The 20567-nt window shown below is 37.3% G+C and overlaps 1 protein-coding gene across 1 annotated transcript in view; it reads left to right on the plus strand.

Annotated features, from left to right (window-relative positions):
- PLEKHM3 (pleckstrin homology domain containing M3) overlaps positions 1-19302 on the plus strand; it is a 55733-nt gene extending 36431 nt beyond the window's left edge. Inside the window, exons 6-7 of the mRNA XM_015814462.1 lie at positions 9644-9801; positions 17057-19302. Coding sequence (XP_015669948.1) covers positions 9644-9801; positions 17057-17234 — 336 coding nt within the window. The 3' untranslated portion in view covers positions 17235-19302. The remainder of the gene's footprint in view (positions 1-9643; positions 9802-17056) is intronic.
- The last annotated feature ends 1265 nt before the right edge of the window (positions 19303-20567 follow it).

The following is a 20567-nucleotide window of genomic DNA, read 5'->3' on the forward strand; positions in this document are numbered from 1 at the left end:
ATGCCACTTTCTGATTATTCAAAGCTTACATTATTGCAAAAACCTGAAATAAATGTTGTTTGAAAAATCTTGTTGCTGTTACAACTTAACCATGTAGAGCAGAGGTCCCCAACCTTTTGGGCATCAGGAACCGATGCCATGGAGAAAGATTTTTCCGCGAACCAGAGGGGGTGTGGTTTTGAATATTGCCTGCATCCCAAGGATGGACTTTGCTTGTTTGTGCGGCCCGCTTGTTGGTATGCTGAAGACCAGTGCCGGTCCACAGACCCCTGATGTAGAATCACAAATCCTTTACCTATCTACTGTAGTTCACCTCAAAATCTACCAATAGATGCTACCTTTTGCTCAGCCTTCATTTAAATAATCTAAATGCAGAATAGAAAGTAACTTAAAAGAAGACAGTTTGTAAATGTCTAATGCTTTTTGATCTACCTCATTTAAAAAATGGACTTGGAAATGCTATCCACGAATTCTCAAATTGTCTGGAGGAGAGGGGAAAGAGTAAAAGAAGCAGGGTTTCAGAGTCATATTTCATCCATTTATTTAGCCACTCTGATAGATAATTTTGTGTGTTGATATACATTTAGATTTTTTTCCCCCTCCTCTGCACTTCAAACCTTTCATCATGTAATTCAATTACTGTTGCTCCTGCTCTGGTGAGTAATTTTTGCTTTTAATCTAGCTCAGTACTTATTACTAGCCTAGAAAGTTTTCTGCTACTCTTTTGTCCTTGTCATCTTGTTTCATTACTTCTTATGTTTAAAATAAAATTGTCTGCTTCATTTCTGTCAAAAAGATGTATTAGGAAGGGTTGAAAAAAACAAGATTAGGACTCTTACTGATACTTATGATGATAATGACGATGATTATATGCCATCAAGTTGGTGGACTCTTAACAAACACATAAATAGATTTTCTGCAGAATAATCTGTTCCCAACCTGGTCCTTCAGATCTTCCAGTGATATACCCATTGCTTTGGTAATTGAGTCCATTTGTCTTTTTGCCAGTCATCTTTTTCTGTTTCTTCCAGCTTTCTCCACATTAAAGAGCACTAGGTCTTTGCACAATGTGTCCAAAAGATAATAATTCAGCTTGACCATGTCTGTATTCACTGAAAACTGTGATCTATTTTTTGTGTGTATTTTTGGCTACAGTATATGTGGTATTCTCAAAGGTTCTCTCCAACACCAAAGTTCAAAAAGATTAATACTCTTTATCCTGTGTCTTCAAAGCCCAATTCTCACTTTAATAGGGTGTCACAGGGAATTATTTCTTGCATGATTCTGATCTATTTTTGTGGCATATTTCTTGACTGCTAGTTCCTTTACTTGGATAGTTGATACTAAAAGACACATCATCAATATCTTTATTATCAATTCTAAGACTGGTTGCTGTATCTCTTCTCATTAATTTGGTCTTTAATTTAATTTAAGATCATTAGTTTGGTCTTCTTAGTCCCATTTTCACTATGCTCCTTGATATTCATTATTAGAGCTTCCAGATCCTTTGTATTTTCAACTATCAGAATACTGTAATCTGCATAGTTCAGGTTATTGATGATTCTTCCACCATTTTTAGAACTACACTCAGCTTCCAATCCAATTTCCCTCAATATATTTTCAGCATAAAGGTTGAGTATATAAGGGGACAGTTTAGAGCAGGGGTCTTCAAATTTGGCCCTTTTATGACTTGTGGACTTCAACTCCCAGAATTCCTCAGCCAGTGTGCCTGGCTGAGAAATTTTGGGAGTTGAAGTCCACAAGTTTGAAGACCCCTGGTTTAGAGCCTTGCCTCAGTTCTTTGCTAACCTGAAAACAATCTGTTTCTTCATGTCCCATCTGGATTGTGGCTTCTTGACCTGTGTATGGGTCTTTCATGAAGACAATGAGATGTTCTGGAATTCCCATTTCCTAAGCACATTCCATACCTTGATGTGGTTGACGTGATCAAAGGCCTTTCTGTAGTCAGTAAAGCACACGTTTCCTTTTTTTTTTTTTTTGGTATTCCTTGGCTTTCTTAATTTTCCAGCATGTCTCCTCAATTCTATTTCTTATTACTCAGCCTTTTCAAAATTCAGCTTGAACCATTTCCATGTAGAATTCTAAACTGTGTTGGATGATCTTAAACATTATTTTGATGGCAAGTGAAATTAAAGATATTATATAATAGTTTACATATTCTTTTAAATTTCCTTTTTATATATTGATATGTGGATTGAGCTCTGCCGATCTGTTAGCTGTTTTCCAGATTTGTTTACATTATTTGGTTAGAACCTTTACTGGTTCTTCAGTTCCTTGCCATTTTTCTGTAGATATCTCATCAACTCTTGTACTTTCCAACTTGGTAATGACCAGGGTGCTGATCTAACATTACCTTCTAGTACTAGAGTTTCTTGTGTATACAGAATGTCTTCCAAGATATCTTGGATGTTGACATCTCTACTGTACAGAATGTCAGTATACTTCCCTATTTTGTTTAAACATCTGGGAATCAGTTACTGCCTGGCCATTGGTGTCCTTTAGGACAGTATGCCAGCTTAAAGCTGGATCCACTTTCTGAGTTTGGAGATTTTTTTTTAATAATTCTTTTCACTCTGGGTTTTTGTTTGTTTGTTTGTTTGTTTTGGGTGCTTTCAAGTCAATATTATTCTTGGTGACTACCTAGTCAGGTTGTTGCAGTTTTGTTGGCAAGTTTTCAAAAGTGGTTTACCATTGTCTCCTTCCTAGGGCTGAGAGAGAACTACTGACCCAAAGTCACCCAGCTGGCGTTGTGCCTAAGGCAGAACTAGAAATCACAGTCTCTCAATTTAGCCTAGTCCCTTAACCACTACACCAAACTAGCTCTCCATTCTACTAGAGACTTATTTATCACTTTTCATATACCTGCAGAATTTTTTCGAATAAAATTGTTCTTTATTCATCTTTATTCTTTGCAGCATTCTCTTACATATGTTTTTCTCTCATTCACAGCCTCTTTGATTTCATCATTCATACTCTAATGTGTTTTTTTTTTTTTACATAGTTAGTTACCTGGCATTTTAGTAGAGCATTATTATTGGAAAATATTCAATCTTAGATGATCTTGAGAAAAGAAATACTGATACATGTTTCTTACTACATTATGAATAAACATGGGGGGGATTCTGCTAATATATGATTTTTTTTTTCTAAAGTCAAGTACTGAAACAAAGGTAAAACATTTAAATCTCTGTAACCTATTAAAATACTTGATTAAATGATGAAATAATATATTTTTTACAAATGCTAAGAAATTACTAATATTTTAGGAACTATTTTATATTTTATTGGTTTCCTATCACTTATGGAAGGCACTGTGTAGTTTTCAATGCAGACTTCTATTAGGAGATATCCTTCACATTCCTTATGTTATTTGCCATGCTATTCAGAAGTGTCGCCCAACTCTCTGGAACAGTTTTAAACAGTTTAGGGAAGAGGAGAGGATATCCCCAATTGCCTTGCTCTACATCATTTCTCAAACAGCCTGAACACAGTTGGATTAAACTTTTTGATATCTGTTATTCAGGAATTTAATTTTGGCAACACATCAGGAGTGACCCAAGGTAGTTAAAGTCTTGAGTCAAAAACACATAGATTGGGCTTTTTGTTTAATTACAGAATGGAATGGAGAAATAGCTTGCATGAGTTATCCAGGTAATATAGGAAAATAAAGGAAAGTAAATTTAATTGTTCCTTATAGGATCCATGTACTGTTGCTGCTTTTGTTGTAGGATCAGATCAAGCCCAAGATTTTAAATCATTTTAATGGATTTTTCTATGGCATTGCAATATCAAAAATAAAATTGGACAAATATAAGCCTTGAACTTATCCTACTTGATTTTCTATGTAAAATACATTTGCAATATAGGGCAATTTGTACACTATAGCTTAAGAATTATATTCCATGGTAAATTGGCAGCTTTTTCCAGCTAATGAAGATGAGAAAAAGTATATTTATCAAATCTTCTTATTTGGAGAATATTCTTCTCTTGGAAAATATTGAAGCCAGTGGGTTTCAACGTTACTTCATTTTGCACTTATGGATGCAATGAAGCCCCCTGGTTTAAGAAATATGCCTGATCAGTGCTGTAACTTACAGATCTGGGTTGCTAATTTTATCTACTCTTCTGGGAATATGTCCTATGAAATTGATGGGATATTTCCAAGTATTTGAGTGTTGAAAATATTCTAGATACCATTTCTTAGAAGCTTGAACAAACAATTGGGTGAGCCTGTTAGAATTAGTTATATACCACATTGAAACATCCCAACATTTAAAAAATTAGGTTAATATATATTAGTAAGTGTATGTGAATGAACAGGTGTTTGGCCATAAGTAGCAGTCTTTGCAGCGTACTTAAAATAAAATCTAGGAGCAATCCACTGAATAATAATTATTTGATATTCAACATACACCATGAAAATAATAGTTAATACAAAAGAGAAAAATGTGAAGCAAGAGGTTCTTAATTTTATAAATTTATGCAAGTAGTAATTAATCTATCGTAATTTAGAAAGCTTCATGGGTGCAAATAAGAGTGACTTGGGCAGACTATGTCTTCCATATACAGAAAATTATTTAAGATTTTCTCTACCTGCTTGCACTATGTGTATGGGAAGCAGAAAAATCCTGAGTAACAAAAGATCTTTCAGATCTTACTTCTAAATGTGCAAAAGTCTTTAGAAAAGCCTGTGTGGGACTGGAATTTATATGCATGCCAGTTTATATACAAACAGATTATGCTCGTAAAGCATTTAACCATCTCAGTTAAAGACCAAGCAGCTGCATTTATGAAATCTGCTGAGCAGTTCGATTTGGTTCTGTATTTAATGGCTTAGCGTGTAGTTCAATCCCAGCTTGTTTGATTAGTTTATTGAATGAATGCAGAAAATCACTCATTTCAGCAATCAGGTTAAGCATGTTATATGAACACAACCATAATTGTAGTCTTGTATCTATTCCCTAAATACTCACATATGTATTGCCATATTTGTTTCCAAATCTGACCCTCTCATGATGTAAATCAGGCTTAACAGGTAAACTGGTATTTTTAAAAGTCCTTGTTTTTAATAAATGTTATCTTCATGGAAATAATTCAGATCATGAACAGACCATTTAAATTACACCCTTTTTGTTGACTTACAAGGAGCCTTATGTCTACATAATGATAATGATTAACACACTGACTTACAATGATAGGGTCATAAGATAATGTAGCTCTAACACTGGCTTCCCAGTGACAATTGAACTTGGCATGGAGGTTTTGTCACCTCTGTAACTTCAATTATTAACTCTGCCTTCAGGGCCACACAATACAGTGCAATCTCGTTAAATTTAAAGAGAGTAACTATAACTTCTTTCCATTGAACTACATTTGCCTTGTCTTTGAGATATCTACTATATGTATATTATCTTGGAAGTCAGTGTTGATATGTTGAACCAAAGATTTATGGAACCTTACATTTTATCAACTAAGGATATCTTACTCGTTTCTGTTTACATGTTGAACTTTACATAGCTGGCCTTGATTTGACTACATTTTTAAGGTTTATGTAATGTATCTATTCAGCATACAAGGTAATTTAGGTTAAATTCCTGTGGGGAAAATACAGTGTGACATAGTACATCTTAGTTACATCTTAGCTTTATGTTTCTGTACTTTAGAGCAGTGTTTCTCAGCCTTGACAATTTAAAGAAGTGTGGACTTCTTCAACTCCCAGAATTGCCAAGCTAGCATGGGAATTCTGGGAATTGGAAATCCACAATTCTTAATGTCACCAAAGTTGAGAAACAATGCTTTATTTAGGGAGTTGCCAAACATGTTTATATCCATGCAAAGACAATAGAAGTGCTTCTATATGGTGGTGAGACCATATGATGGGCTAAGTTTGAAAATTAATTGCTGTAGAAGTTTGTCAGTGGCACAAAGAGGCACTCAACTTCTCTAAACATGACTCTTTGCATGAACATCTATCTGTGATGCCTTGTAGGAAACCTTTCTATATCACTAGATGATTAATGTGTTCCAGAATAGCTTCCAAACAATATAGTGCCTCTATCAAACGCCATGGAGATGTTCTTGTATAGGAATGTCATATAAATTCAGGCTCCCTGTATTATTCTTAAAATAATGAGCCTGGCTCTGCAGGGTATTACATATCTATGCCTTTTTATGAATTGCTAATTTGTAGTAGTGAAAGGGTTTGTACACCCCAGTGAGGTTATGAACTTTACTTATGGAGCATACACTCCATGGATGGCCCCGGAAGACAGATTGGCAATTAATAACAGAATTCTGTCAAGAAAACCAAACAGATGTTTAAATCAGGACAGCATGGATATTGGGAGATGAGTCTTCCAGGCTAGAATATATCCAAAGAGCAAAAAGAGAACATGAGTTATATCTGAATAAGTAAGCCAAAGAAATTAAAGATAACAAGAACGTAAAGTATTTATTTAAGAAAATTATGGAAACCAACAGAATTAAAGATAAAGAAGGCAAGGATCTATTGTAGAAAAAAGATAAAACAAATGATGTGAATATACTAAGAAATTGGACAAAAATATCTCTACATTGGTGATATGGATTAAGATTGGACCACTGAACTAGAACATTCTGGAAAGTGAAGATAAATGGGTCCTAGAAAATATTCCTAAGAAAAGCTGTAAGTTTTGAAAAATGCAGCAGTAACCAAACAACTGTAAAAGATGTATTTACATTCGAATACCTGTACTAAAAAGGGCATTGCTATAAATGCTCAGACTGTGGAAAAACTAGGGTTATCTCACATGCTAATAAAATAGTGCTCAAGATTTTACAATCTTCAACAGTTCATGGAATGAGAACTACCAGATATACTGTATATGCTGGATTCTGAAGAGCCAAGGACACCCGAGAGCCCATTGCTAAGATCCATGGATAATGAGAAACACAAGGCAGATCCAAGAAGATGTCACTTTTTGCTTTGTTGATTATACTAAGGCTTTTGACTATGTAAAGCAGAACAAATTGTGAATAGTTCTTTAAAAAAATGGGTGAGCCACCTCATCTGCCTTTTGAAGAAATTGTACAATGACCAGAAAGCAACAGTTAGAAGTGAACGTGGAGAAACTAAATTGTTCAGAATTGAGCAAGGGTATATAATAACATTTATTATATACAGAATATGCAGAATATATCATAAATACAAGCATGAGGTCCCTGGTTATTACAGCCTCTAGAACCTAGAATTTATTTGAAACTCTAATATTGCAAGAATTTAGGAAATTAAAGGAAAAGAAAGAGGAAAGAATAGTAACACCTTGAGTTACATATATACATATATACATGTATGTTTTTGTTCCATATAGTTCCATTTTCCTTCCTATGTAAAATATATTCAGGAAGTAATTTACTGCCTTATAACCTCATAAAAATAAAATTACTAATGTAAATCTCTTGTCTGCAGTAGTATTTTCCATGTTCCAGACTCAAAACATCTTTTCTGATTGTTAACCTGTGTTAAATTTAATTTGTGTAACCTCATTACTTCAGGGTTTTTTTTTGTTTGTTTACACCTTCCAGCTATTTTTTAGACTTGGAAGGTAATATCCATTGTATAACTTTATAAAAAAAGATGGAGTCAGTGATATGGTTTGTGCTCTGTGGTTACGTTGTAGTTATAGGGCCAAGAGGCATGTTCTCCATTTATCTTTGATTCACCATAAGCAGCCCTTACTAGTGGCAACAGTCTTTTTGCAATCTGTAATACATTCACTGTCTCCATTGGTCAGACTTTTCCTAAGCTACTTGACAATCTAGCCTCTTATAGAGGCACTCTTTACTGCTGTTTGAGTTTCCTCTTGCTACTAATTTTCCTCATCAAACTAACATAGACCTTGCAAAGCTTTTCATATTTCATTCATGCAGAAAGGAATGTTTATAATAGGTTTATTTAAATAATGTACATTATTAATATGATTACCTACAGACTGCCTAATTAATATATGGCCATCATGGAGTCTCTTTACCACTTCTTTCAGATTCTCCGTATTTTGCTGTTGAAATACAGTGATGTGTGTATGTTTATTGTCCTTTTAACCCAGTTAAAAGCAAGTGGATACATTATGCATAGGACACCTATTGTATTTAATTCCCATCTACATCCCAACAGGATTACCAAGCTATACATTTTGTCAATATCTTCTCCAGTGATATTATGGTACAGGGCTGCCTCATATTTTTTTCATAAAATTACAGTTCTAACCATTAAAAATTACCTCACATTGTAATATAGTAAAATAGAGCCTGAATGCTTGGTGCTAGACATACAGTATCTATTCTTGGTTTATAGTTCAGGTTCCCTCATTTCAGTCATGTTTGTTTATGTCGATCAACACATGTATGCCTATTCATTAATAATAGCCCACTGTTTGTTCTGTTTCCTATTTTTGTTAAATATCACTTCCCTAGAACTTATTTAGACTTTTGAACCTCATGAGTAAAATTAAATAAGGAAGAGCATTTTTTTTCTCAAGAAAAGTTGCTTATGTTACTGACTGAGACATTCTGTTATAACAGTAGCAAAGTGCTGGCCTTGAATCTTAATTTTAGATGGTGACCTTTATGCATTGTTTAATGTGCAGCATGAGGGGATCTTCCTATAACATTACCATTTTCCTATATCCCAAACAGATGTCAAACTGTACAACTAGCAATAATTTTTCTACTTCCTGTGGCTGTAAGAAAGCATATATTTTAGCATTCCCATTTGGGGACATTAATCCAAACAGTTCCCAGACTTCCTGTGGTGCCTACATTTTTCCATTCCACATCTGTGCAGTGGCTTCGACTATCGCTTACAGAAGTATATGGAGTATAAGTGAGATAACCATTCCAGTGGAATGCACATTTCCCAAATACATTCGAAATTATCTCTGGATGCCGGACACTTGAAATATCAGTCACGAAAGTGTACTGCTTGTAATGAAAATTGTGCTATTCCAAATATTTGGTAGGTGTATAAATCGGTTATGCTTAACTGTCCATTAAATATAGCTTTACACATGCTGAGTGCATTTCATGGATTTTTTTAAATGAAGCATCTTAATAAAATTCTGTCTGAAATCTGAAATCTTTCAGAAAGGGAAAGATATCAATTATTTTGAATTATGCTTTATGGGAAGATGGTATGTATTTTTATGTATTAATACAAAACTACTGTATATATTACAGCAAAGTAATACTAAAAATCTTGGTACAGACTCTGAGACTTAGAATGCTGTCCAGTTCACAGCACACTGGGAAAAATGCTATGTATCCTCCAGCTTTAGTAGAATAGTATGTAATGTATCAACTGAAAGGCAAGGCTTTTCAGTTCTTTGCTAGGAACCCACAGTGCTTCTCAAATCTTGAAAATGTGAGTCTTAAAATGATCCACCTTTACTGGATCTTGTTTTCAGTACTGCTCATTTACTTTTGCAGTCTCTGTCTTAAGTATTCTAATCCATTGTATCATCTGCAACAGTAGAAAAACATGGAAATGGACTTCAGTGAGAATGACTCAGTGTAAACAAAATTGATATCTTGTCATTCCTTTCTGTAGTTTACCAAAATTTTATTATTTTTTCTTGTTATCTTCCAGGTTATTGAAGGGAAGCTGGCCCCTTTCCTTGGGAAAGTAATAAAATTTGCTACCTCCCATGTTTACAGCTGCAGCCTTTGTAGTCAAAAGGGATTCATCTGTGAGATCTGTAATAATGGTGAAATTCTGTACCCCTTTGAGGACAGTTCTACAAGCAGGTTAGAAATTACAATTTTTGAGTTATATGACATATTACTACTAGAGTTCCATAGAAAAATGCAACAGAATAACTGAACTATGGAAGAACCCAGCTCATGCTATTTGCTACCTAAACATTTGGTAATGGTGTAAATAACCTACTACAGCGGAAAATGATGATTCGGGCACTGAATTTAACATATGTATAAGTGCTATCAGGGCAAGAGTTTGATTAATTGGAAAAGTGATTCCTTGTAAAAACTGTAAAAAGCATGTTCTAAGGTTTCAAATTCATCAGAACCACAGGAGCATTGTCTCTGTGAAAGTGTAGTCTGGTTATATCTATGGTTCATGTTTCCAGAGGGAAGGAGATTGAAGCATGCTCTGGAGAAGTCCCATTCTCTTTGAAGGGGATAGGATAGCTTGTACAGGTATTGTGAAGGTTGCAGTTCCCTGGATTTGTTATAAAGTTGGTACAGCTTTAGGGCAGCTGCTAGGTCAGGGGTAGGCAACCTTGGGTCTTTTATGACTCATGGACTTCAACTCCCAGAATTCCTGAGCCAGCGCTTGGCTCTTTTATGACTCATGGACGTCAACTCCCAGAATTCCTGAGCTATGCTGGCTCAGGAATTCTGGGAGTTGAAGTCCATGAGTCATAAAAGAGCCAAGGTTGCCTACCCCTGTGCTAGGTTATACTGGAAGTGTTCTTTGTCTGATGGCATTAAGCAATAGGCCAGTGGTGGCGAACCTATGGCACGGGTGCCAGAGGCGGCACTCAGAGCCCTCTCTGTGGGCACCCGCATGCCGTCGCCCCAGTCCTAGGCCTTCAGCTGGGTTTTATAAAACCTTTTCGCTTTAGGCCTCCGCCGCCATGTGCAAAAAAAAAAAAAAGGTTCAATCAATCAATAAATTTCAACTTCTCACGAGTAAAAACAAGATCTTGCAAATTTGGAATTGATTGATTGAACTTTTTAGTCCCACCCAGTCTGCCGTTACCACCGCAGCCACGCCCACCCAATGGGTCACGCCCACCCAGCACCCGACGATGCATAAGTGGGTTTTGGGTTGCAGTTTGGGCACTCGGTCTCTAAAAGGTTCGCCATCACTGCAATAGGCACTTCATATGCCCACATGTTATCACTATGACATGAGCTGTATTGGTTACCAGTCAGTTTCCAGCTGAAATCCAGGTGCTGCTTATTACCTATTGTGGCATAGCGTCTAGTTATCTGAGTTTTCTGAGGGCTACCTCTCATCAAATGTTTCTGCCCACCTGGCAAGTTCCAGCAGAATGGTCCCTGCAATTAAATATTGTCATCTTACGGGGCCAAAGAAACTCCTGCAGGCCCTGCTGTCTGGAAGGAGTTTCCCCAACCCCTCTCCCAGGTAATCTTGGACTTATGACCATAATTGAGCCCAAAATTTCCATTGTTAAGCAACACATTTAAGTGGATTTTGCCCATTTTACGACCTTTCTTGCCACACTTGTTAAGTGAATCATTGTAACTTTGCTTGTCAGAAGGTTGCAAAAGGTGGTCACATGACCCAGGACACCGCAACCGTCTTAAATGTGAGTCAGTTGTCAAGCATCCAGATTTTGATCATGTGACCATGGGGATGCTGCAATAGTCGTAAATGTGGAAAAATGATCATAAGTCATAAGTCATTTTTTTCAGTGCTATTGTAACTTCAAACAGTCACTAAACAAACGGTTGTAAATTGAGGAATACCTGTATGGTGCCCTCTTTCCTAAGTTAAAGAAGCCGTTAAAGCCTGGCTGTTAAGGTGTTTGTGGAGCCCCTGTCATATTTTCTGATTGTTCTGATTGCTTTTTAGTCTGCTGTATTTTGTAATTATGTTCTTAATTGTTTTAATTCTATAGCCCAGTGTTGTAAGCTGCCCAGAGTATTACAGAGTAGGTGACCATAATAATTTTAAATCATCATCATCTTCACATTTTCAGTGGCATGTTTAAGTGCAAAATTAGTTCAATTATTCATCTCTAAACCATGAAACTCCCATAAAATTATTTTTAAAATGCTTCCCTCTTATATGCCCTATACCAGTGATGGCGAACCTTTTAGACACCGAGTGCCCAAAAACCACCCTGCCTCCTCCCCACCTGCCTGCAGGGCCACCTATCGCCTCCACGGCCCGCCGCAGCAAATCGCCCAGATGGCCCTGCATCACCATGGTGGCCACACCCTCTGCCCGCATCCCGCAGCATCAACTGTGTGCGACAGGGCACAAGGACAGATTCTTGTCTCCACTGCCCAGCTGCTAAGTCCTTGGCTGCACTGATCCATGTGGGCGCGCCCAGGGGCAACTCTCCTCAGGGGGACTGCTAGTGAGGAGGGGGCCGTAGCGGGAGGTAGGGCTGGGGCAACCACGCATGCCCAAAAAGAAGGCTCTGCGTGCCATAGGTTCGCCACCACTGCCCTATACCCTGAAGCCCTTTGTTTTTTAATTCAGTGTGTGGCCTGACCAGAGAAAAGTTGTCTGCGTAACTGGAATACGGGTAGCCAAGGCGCAAGATATAGTGAAATTAATGACTACAAATCTTTTAGTTCTGTTGTTAGTTTTTTCCTTGTTTTTTTCTGGTTTTTTTCAAGTGTCAAAATCTAGAAGTAAGTTAAATGAGGTATATAGCCACCCCTATATGAATACTCCATCAAAAACAAGAGCAGGTGCCAAACAGTTTCTCTCATTCTTTGGCTGTGAATGAGAAGGCCTCAGAACTAAGCCTGCATAAAACAAGGCATCTACAGGATGTAGATAAAACAGATAAAACAGACACAGATAAAACGGTTTACCCTCAGTTAGTACCATTATTTATTTTAATTAGTTTAAAGTTTTTAAGCGTATCATTGGTTTCTAATGATGTACAATTAATCTTGCACAAAATATTCAAATAATTTAAATGCTTATTGTGTATTGAAATTCCTGGTGAAACATTTCAGAGTGCTGACATCTTGAAAGTCTTCAAAAAACCCATAATTTTATCAGATCAATAATTATTTAGTCTAATAACATTTAGTCTAATAGCATTTTCATTATATGCACACATACATTTATCTGTATGCTTCAGTTTTCTCGCATTTAAAATTTTGTACCATTTGGAGGTCAGTGGGTATACTAGGATCTGAGACTATGCCTTTGAACAAAGGTAAAAATAAGACACAATTGATGCTGTATTAGCTTTGTACAAGCTCATCCACCTGATTGTAGTCGTAAATGAAAATAAGTGGTGTTCCAAAACTAAACCTTGTTTAAACCAGTAAAAAGACTGATGAAATAACAACAGCATCTCTTGTAATCAAATGCCCTTGTGAATGATCCTATAAGAGACCCTTCTTCTGTTCTTGAAAGACAAGCAATTTAAATGCATTTCTACCTTTGTTTCTGTATCTTGCTGCTTATGGCGCTGCCTTGAACTTTTTGTTTGCCAAGGCAGAGCTCCTTTTGTGGATGGAAACTGCTGCCATAGGAAAATGCAGAGCAATGATTCCCAGCCGGTTAGATATTTCGAAGTGAATCTGCATAGGTTCTCCCCACAGTGTAGCATCTTGTAGCCCTTAGACGGGCTAGCAAAGAGAATACTTTCAGTTAAAAAATACTGTCTTCTGTGGATGCATTTTCTGATGCAATTTTTAAAGGCTTATCTCTTCCCTGAAACAGATAAATCTTAGAACAGGATAACCCTCCTCAAAGCTGGAGTTTTCATTTGCACCAGCTTATTTGCTCAGCATTCTTCTTCTTCTTTTTTTTTTGTCAGTCCTTGAGCAAACAGCTAAATACCTGGATAATGCATTCATCTGGCTTTGAATACACATATATTACATACCCCTTTCTTGCTAATCAGTGTGACACATTCTTTTGTTGGCCAAATGGTTCCAAAACAAACACAATCATTTCACTTAATTAGCAGGGGTTGGTGGGCTGTGCCTTGCAGGCTTCTTACATTCTGCCCAAGGAGAGACAAATCCAAGTTTTCTCTCGTTAGACAATGTTCACAAATTCTTTTCTTTTTTTTTCTTATTTGAATTTTATAGTGCCAGGTCTTTCAATCATTAGTCTAAAAATAGAAGTAGTAGTAAATACAACAAGTTATAATGAATGAGTTACATTATGGCCATATAATATATAGTTTGTTTCAAGCAAACAAAAAAGAGACTTAAAGAGGGACTCAAAGTCTACAGTATTTTAGTTCATTTCTTAATCATAGGGATAGAATATTATGGGGTAATAGACTATCATGTTTATGCTTAAAGTGTTAAAATTCTGCAGAATGGCCAGGTTATGTTCTCTCATTGAGATCAGCTTCACATGCTTATTTCATATAAAATTTATAGCAGGGACTCTTTAAAAAGGGAGATGTTCTTCCTTGGAAATACCCCTGAAATAACCATTTAGAAATGGCAAACTTCCTATTAGCTTGCCTGACAGTCTTGGCAGACTTTTTGTTGCTAGAGTCAAATGGGTTACTTTTTTCTATCAGCTACTGGGACCCATGAGATACCCAGTGGAATCCTGAAACGGACTTCTTGTTCAAATTGCAGCGATTTTCCTCCTGTGTTGCACGCGGTGAATGAATTGGGCAACGTGCTGTGTCACCTCTGGTTAACCATGATAGCTGATATGACAGAAGGGGTCTCCATGCTGACTCATGTGATTAAAGAAAACAATCTTTAATCAGTGAAAAGGTGAAATCTTTTAAGATGGACCTATTAGCGAATGAAAGGAGCTTTAAGGAAATCTCTGGCAATTTGGCTGAATTAAAATGCCTAAAATGAGCATTACAAAACCATACCTCTGAATGACAGATAGATAAGTAAGAGAACAAACAGAATCGTGAAAGGTGTGGGTCCTCATTTCCTACTCCAGAGTCAAGCAAAAATGCTTCCTGGTTAGACACTTCTTTGTGAGGAGTTACTTATTTATTGTGTTTTTGAGTCCATTTTTCACTCCTGACCTGGACTAGTCCCTGGAGTTTTTGGCACTTTCGGAAGTGGTTTTCCCTGCCCAGGTCTGACAGAAGAGTGACTAGCCCAAGGTCACCCAGCTGGCTTCAGGTCTAAGGTGGAACTAGAACTCCTGATCTCTGATTTCTAGCTTGATGCCTTCACTGCCATGCTCTGTGAGAATCTCAAAGGTGCTTTTTCTTGAGGAAGATGTTTCCTCACTGAAGCTCCTTAAGCAAAATATAAATGCAACCACTTATTTTTCCTCCAGTGCATAAGTTCTCTCACTAATAGTCACAGACTTACAACTACCGTGTTTCCCTGAAAATAAGACCCGCCCCCAAAATAAGCCCTAGCCTGATTTTTTTGGGTGGGCCTAATATAAACCCTACCCAAAAATAAGCCTAGGGGGATGGGCGTGGCCAGCACAAGAGGCAGCAAGTGCGCAGAGGCCAAACTGAAACTGATTAGCTCAGTTTCAAAGTACCCCATTTGCAAGTAGACGAAGCTTCCAGTCTCTGTTTTTCCATTTATTTAAATTTCTTTTAATACCCATTTTAATCCCATTCCTCCAGATTAGAGCATAAAGAGGAAAAGGAAGCTTCAGTTTGCAATTAATTAATTAGATCTTAACTGGTAAAGAGAGTGATAATCTACTGCATACTGGATCAAGTATCTGAAAGAGTTATTTCTAAGTAGATGTGCAATAAGGTGGTTTATAAAATATTTTGGGAATTTAGAAAATGGAAGCTAATGGGATCTTAAGAATTCCAGCCTGTTCTTCCAGTAGTGTTTTTGATCATCCCATTCTTGCTTTTACTAAGAAATTAGCTGATTATGGATGTTACAGAAAATATGGGTTGTTTGCTCCCCCACAAATTGTTTTACCAAAGTAGTAGTTCTTAAATTATTATCTAAAAATTCTCTTCTCCTTCCCTTATCCCTACATTTAATGCATCTGGATAGGAGTGGCTGATGTGTTTCACTCTTTCATAATCCTCTGGGCATTCATTTCAACAGAAATTCCTGATAAGCTTTTACATTTTCCAGTTGAATGAGAAAAGAAGGAAAGGGAGAGGCCATGAATGAATACAAAATGACATTCTCATCAATCATTAGTCTCCAGCCATTGCAAGGAACTGCAAGTCACTAATGAAAGGGGAATTAACTTTATAGTCAGCATTAGTGTCAGAGGAGATGATTTAAAATTTTACAGTCATAAGTGTTTTCTTTGGCTATTGTTTAAACTCACACTTAGGTGGACAATATGTTTCTTGAATCCAGTAAAGAATGAGTAGCATGCTTTAATTAATATTGTAAGGTCAACAAGAGATTTCAAGCAAATGTTGAGCATTTTTATTTATTTTATTTATTTTATTAAATATATATGCCACCCATCTCGCTGTCATGCAACTCTGGGCAACTCACAATCTGATAAAATAATGTTATAAAAGATCAAATCAGTAAGACAATAAGACAGTGATGGCGAGACCGAGTGCCCAAAAACTGGCCCCGCCCCTGCTCCACCTCCTGCCCCACCCCCTGCCTGCCTGCAGGGCCACTCACTGCCTCCAGGGCCTGCTGCAGATCGGCCAGCAGCGCCATGGCAGCCACACCCTCTGCCCACACCCCACAGCATCAACTGTGCGCGATGGGCCGTGAGGGCAGAGTCTTGTCTACGCTGCCTGGCTGCCGTGTCCTTGACTGCGCTGCTCCACATGGACCACGCTCAGGGGCAACCCTTCTCCAGGAGGGCTGCTGGTGAGGAGGGTGTCATGGGGGGAGGCAAGGTTGGGGCAACAGCACGTGTGCCCACAGAGAGGACTTCGAGTGCCGCCTCTGGCACCCGTGCCATAGGTTCACCACCACTGCAATAAGACAATCCTGCATGTTGTTAAACTGCACATAAACCACTGATTTCAGTAATGACATGCAGAGTCGCAGACCAATTGTCTTACTGAATTATGTGTACACTAAATAAGCACAATGTAGAAAAAGAGTGGAGTATGGAGTTGTCTCAATCTCAGCTAACTTCAACCCAGAATTCCCAGCAATGGGCATGCTGGTTGGGAAAATCTAGAAGTTGAAATCCCTGTATCTGCAAATTACCACAATTAGAAAAAAATGGCTATAGGAATCTGAGCATCCTTTGTACCCAACATTCTCTATGACTGGCTGTCAGAAGTAATGTACCTGATCCCAGGAAACTAGGAGTTAGGGATTCTGCTAATGTTAGAGAGATGATCTTTTGGATAGCAGAGAAAAGGTAGAAACCTGAGTATAAATGTATAAATATCTCATTTTGTGCCTACAGGTGTGAAAGCTGCAGTGCTGTCTTCCATTCAGAATGCAAAGAGAAGGCCGTTCCATGCCCCAGGTGTGTGAGGAGAGAGCTACAGATGAAGCAGAAATCTTTTTGGAGAAGACTGAATATGGATGAGAGCCTGGAAGAGGCCTGCAACATGTTTGAATTGTCCTGTCAGAATACATGATCTGAAGGGGAAATGTGACAACCTACACTCTTTCCCAGAATGGAATGAATGCTTCTAAGGCACTGATTCATTGCCAGGGAGACTACTTTAGTACAAAAAAAGTGTATATGTATCTTTTGTTCCTGAGTAGCTGGAGTTCAGAATGCTAAGAAAATCAAAGGCTAAACTCTAATTATGAACTGGTTAGGGAACCAACTGGTCTTATACCAAAAGTAGTTTACTTGAAATATTTATTATTGACTGCATTGATTGCATTCTCTTTGCATTGAAAGATCTCATTAGCTTGTATCTATTACTGGACTTCCAGTGATTTTTCTTTCTGGTAGAAATAGATGGCATTGCTATTTAAAGTTCACAAACTACTTAGGACAATGTGCCTGTGGACAGGTATTTGTAGAGCTTTTTGCAGCTTAGAAAGATAATTTAATAAACCGCTTGTATGAATATTTTCCCTGCTCAGAATCAAGCCAGTTCCACTTTAGAAGCACGGCATGGTAATTGTCCTTACAACCTCTGTAAGCCCAGTGCTAAAACCTGCTTAGGTCTTATGTTAATATGCACAAATACTAGAGAAATTGCTTTCAGTGGTGAAATATTCACAGTTGAATACTTGTTCACAACACACTTATTCACAAATCATTAATTCAGATTCTGATTTTCCCACATGTAACACCATAAAGCTTAAATATTTAATCACCTTTAATGTTAAATAATGTACGTTGCTTTGCTCATACCTTGTAGAAGACATTTCCTGCATTTGGATGATGGAACTGGAATCTGACTCTTTGCTGCATTTAACATTCATATTCTAATAGTATATATACCAAGGCTCTGAGTACTGTAGCAGAATCAGTAAGAACTTGAATACTTCATCCTGAAAGTGAGATTACTTGCATACTTTTAAATTCTGCACTAAAAAGCGCCAGGACATATGCTTTAACCACTTAACATGCAACATTTGGAAGTAATGAAAATATTACAAAAATAGTTCTAAATCAATCTTTGGACTTTCAGTATTCCTTTTTTTTGATACAGCAAAGGGAATATTGGAAGTTTTTACTTCTGCTTTCAATTAACCATAGTTTAATATTATATTCCAGTCCAGAGAGCAACAGGGATAAGTGTTTACTATGATTAATTGAAACAAGCCATCTTTAAACCTTGTTTTTAATATTTTCTTTGCTATAGTGAAAGGATAGTATAAGCTTTATCTGTAATTATAAATCTGGCTTGTACTGGTATATATTAAATCAAGAGTAGCCACTTAATTTGTGCAGGCAGCGGAACACATATTTCTTTCTCTACTTCCCCTCAAACTGCCAAGTTACTATCTCTAGAAATGGGCATGTGTTATGTTGATTTGTTATAGGCTGGCTGTGGCAATTGTACATTCGGAAGACAATCAGCAGAGAGCTGGCAGTGACTAGGAGAACCACAGTGCATGTTATTTAAATTTATTTATTTTATTTAATTGATAAAGTCACCCATCTCACACTTGTTGATGTGCTGCTTGGTTCTTCTGGACCACTTGGCACCCAGTTTTTATGTGCAAATAGGCTAACTGCAAATGATGCTCCTAAGGAATGGTCATCTGCTTTATTTTTTAAATTACTTTCATATCTGCGCAGAGCCATGCATTTGTCAGTAAGCTGACGCCCATATATTACATTGTGATTTGTTTTCATTGCTTCTTTTATTTAAACATAAGTGATAGAAGAGAGAGAGAAAGAAAGAATGAGTGATTGTGTATTTGACTTTTCCATAATTTCCAGAATCCAGAGCGAAGAAGAAGCTGGTATAAATAACCTGCTTTGTTTTGATGTTTGCTTTTGGGAAAAGGATATCTTGGAACTTCCTAATTATTTTAATTTTTAAGGTTTCCTAATTATTTTATTTTTTAAATTATTTTAATTTTTAAGGATTCACTGGGCAAGTGAATCAAGCATGTGGAATGTGTGTTTATACCAGCTTTTTTCAATGTATTGTAATGTTTTATTATTTTTGTACATCTCCTTAAGTTTCCCCATCAATTTCTTCATTTTATCCAATGAGTCATTAAAAGTGAAGTTAAAGGATGGCTTTAGTGTGTCACTGCGTACAGCTCACATCCACCCTCTCAGTTCTTTGTTTTGGGTTCACTATGCTCTTACTGTTGGTTCTCAGTTTGCTTTCTTTGGAACAATTGGTTGCTACCACAATAGATGAACATTGTCTCAAATCTATATTTCTGTATTATACTAATCAGAGACCTCCTCAGTTTCCTGCTTTGAAATTGCCTTAATTTACTCTTCCTCTGCAATGGGCTGCTGTGATAATATAAAATGTTTTTCAGCCTGTGGAGTTCTCATGGTGATGCTAAGAGTCGTTACGATATTTTTGAGGCCAAAGGTGGTCAACAAGTCCTGTTAATACGCTGCATGTATTTTGACCTCCAGGTCAACCTATAGTTAGCTCCCAGAAGCCTGAATAAGGCAGCGACAACAGCAACTACAACTGCCCCTCAGTGCAAAATATATCTGTGTTAAAGAGAATGTAGGGTTGTTGTTCACAATATATTTCTGTTAACTGCATCTGCATGGAATCTGATAAGCATGTTCCCCCAAATCCTTCAAACTGCAGAGTCCTGCCACAATTCTGCAAGAGTTCAGTGGCACATTTTTAATTCCAGTGGGACTTGTGCTAAGTATAATGCAGCCTATCCTTTTGCCTTTGTAACTAGGGGTATTTCCCAGCAAGGACATTTGGTACCGTTTGTTAATTTCCACAGAAGGCCCGGCCAGTGCTGCTTCTCTGTGTCACCCACTGCCACTTCTGCCTCTCTTCCTACTATAGAAAATCCATTAAGGAGAGAAAGATTGAATGACTGCAAAGATAACAAGCTGCATGTGAAGCAATATTTTGGATATCCAGAATGGAGGTATTTTTTTATTTGATTAGTGGTAGGTATAATTTGCTCACTCTTTGATTAGAACAAAATTTTGGCAGACTATGACAAGAAACTTTTGCCACTGCTGGAAAAGGTTGAAATGGCTTTTGTTAGTTAATAAGTGAGGAAGAGCTGAGGAAAACTACTCCATCCCTCTTTTACCAGTAACCAGTTTCTATTGCACAGCCAGCCCTGTGCAGATTTCTTCCTTTGGGCTCTTCCTTTGCAGATATTTACACTTTATAATAATAATAATAATGATAATAATAATGAAGTTGGAAGGGACTTTGGAGGTCATCTAGTCCAACCCCCTGCTCAGGCAGGAAACCCTATACCATTTCAAACAAATGACTGTCCAGTCTCTTCTTAAAAACTTCCAGTGTTGGAGCATTCACCACTTCTGGAGG

The sequence above is a fragment of the Protobothrops mucrosquamatus genome, unplaced genomic scaffold, assembly GCF_001527695.2.
Source record: "Protobothrops mucrosquamatus isolate PMUCROS unplaced genomic scaffold, P.Mucros_1.0 scaffold253, whole genome shotgun sequence".
NCBI lineage: Eukaryota > Metazoa > Chordata > Lepidosauria > Squamata > Viperidae > Protobothrops > Protobothrops mucrosquamatus.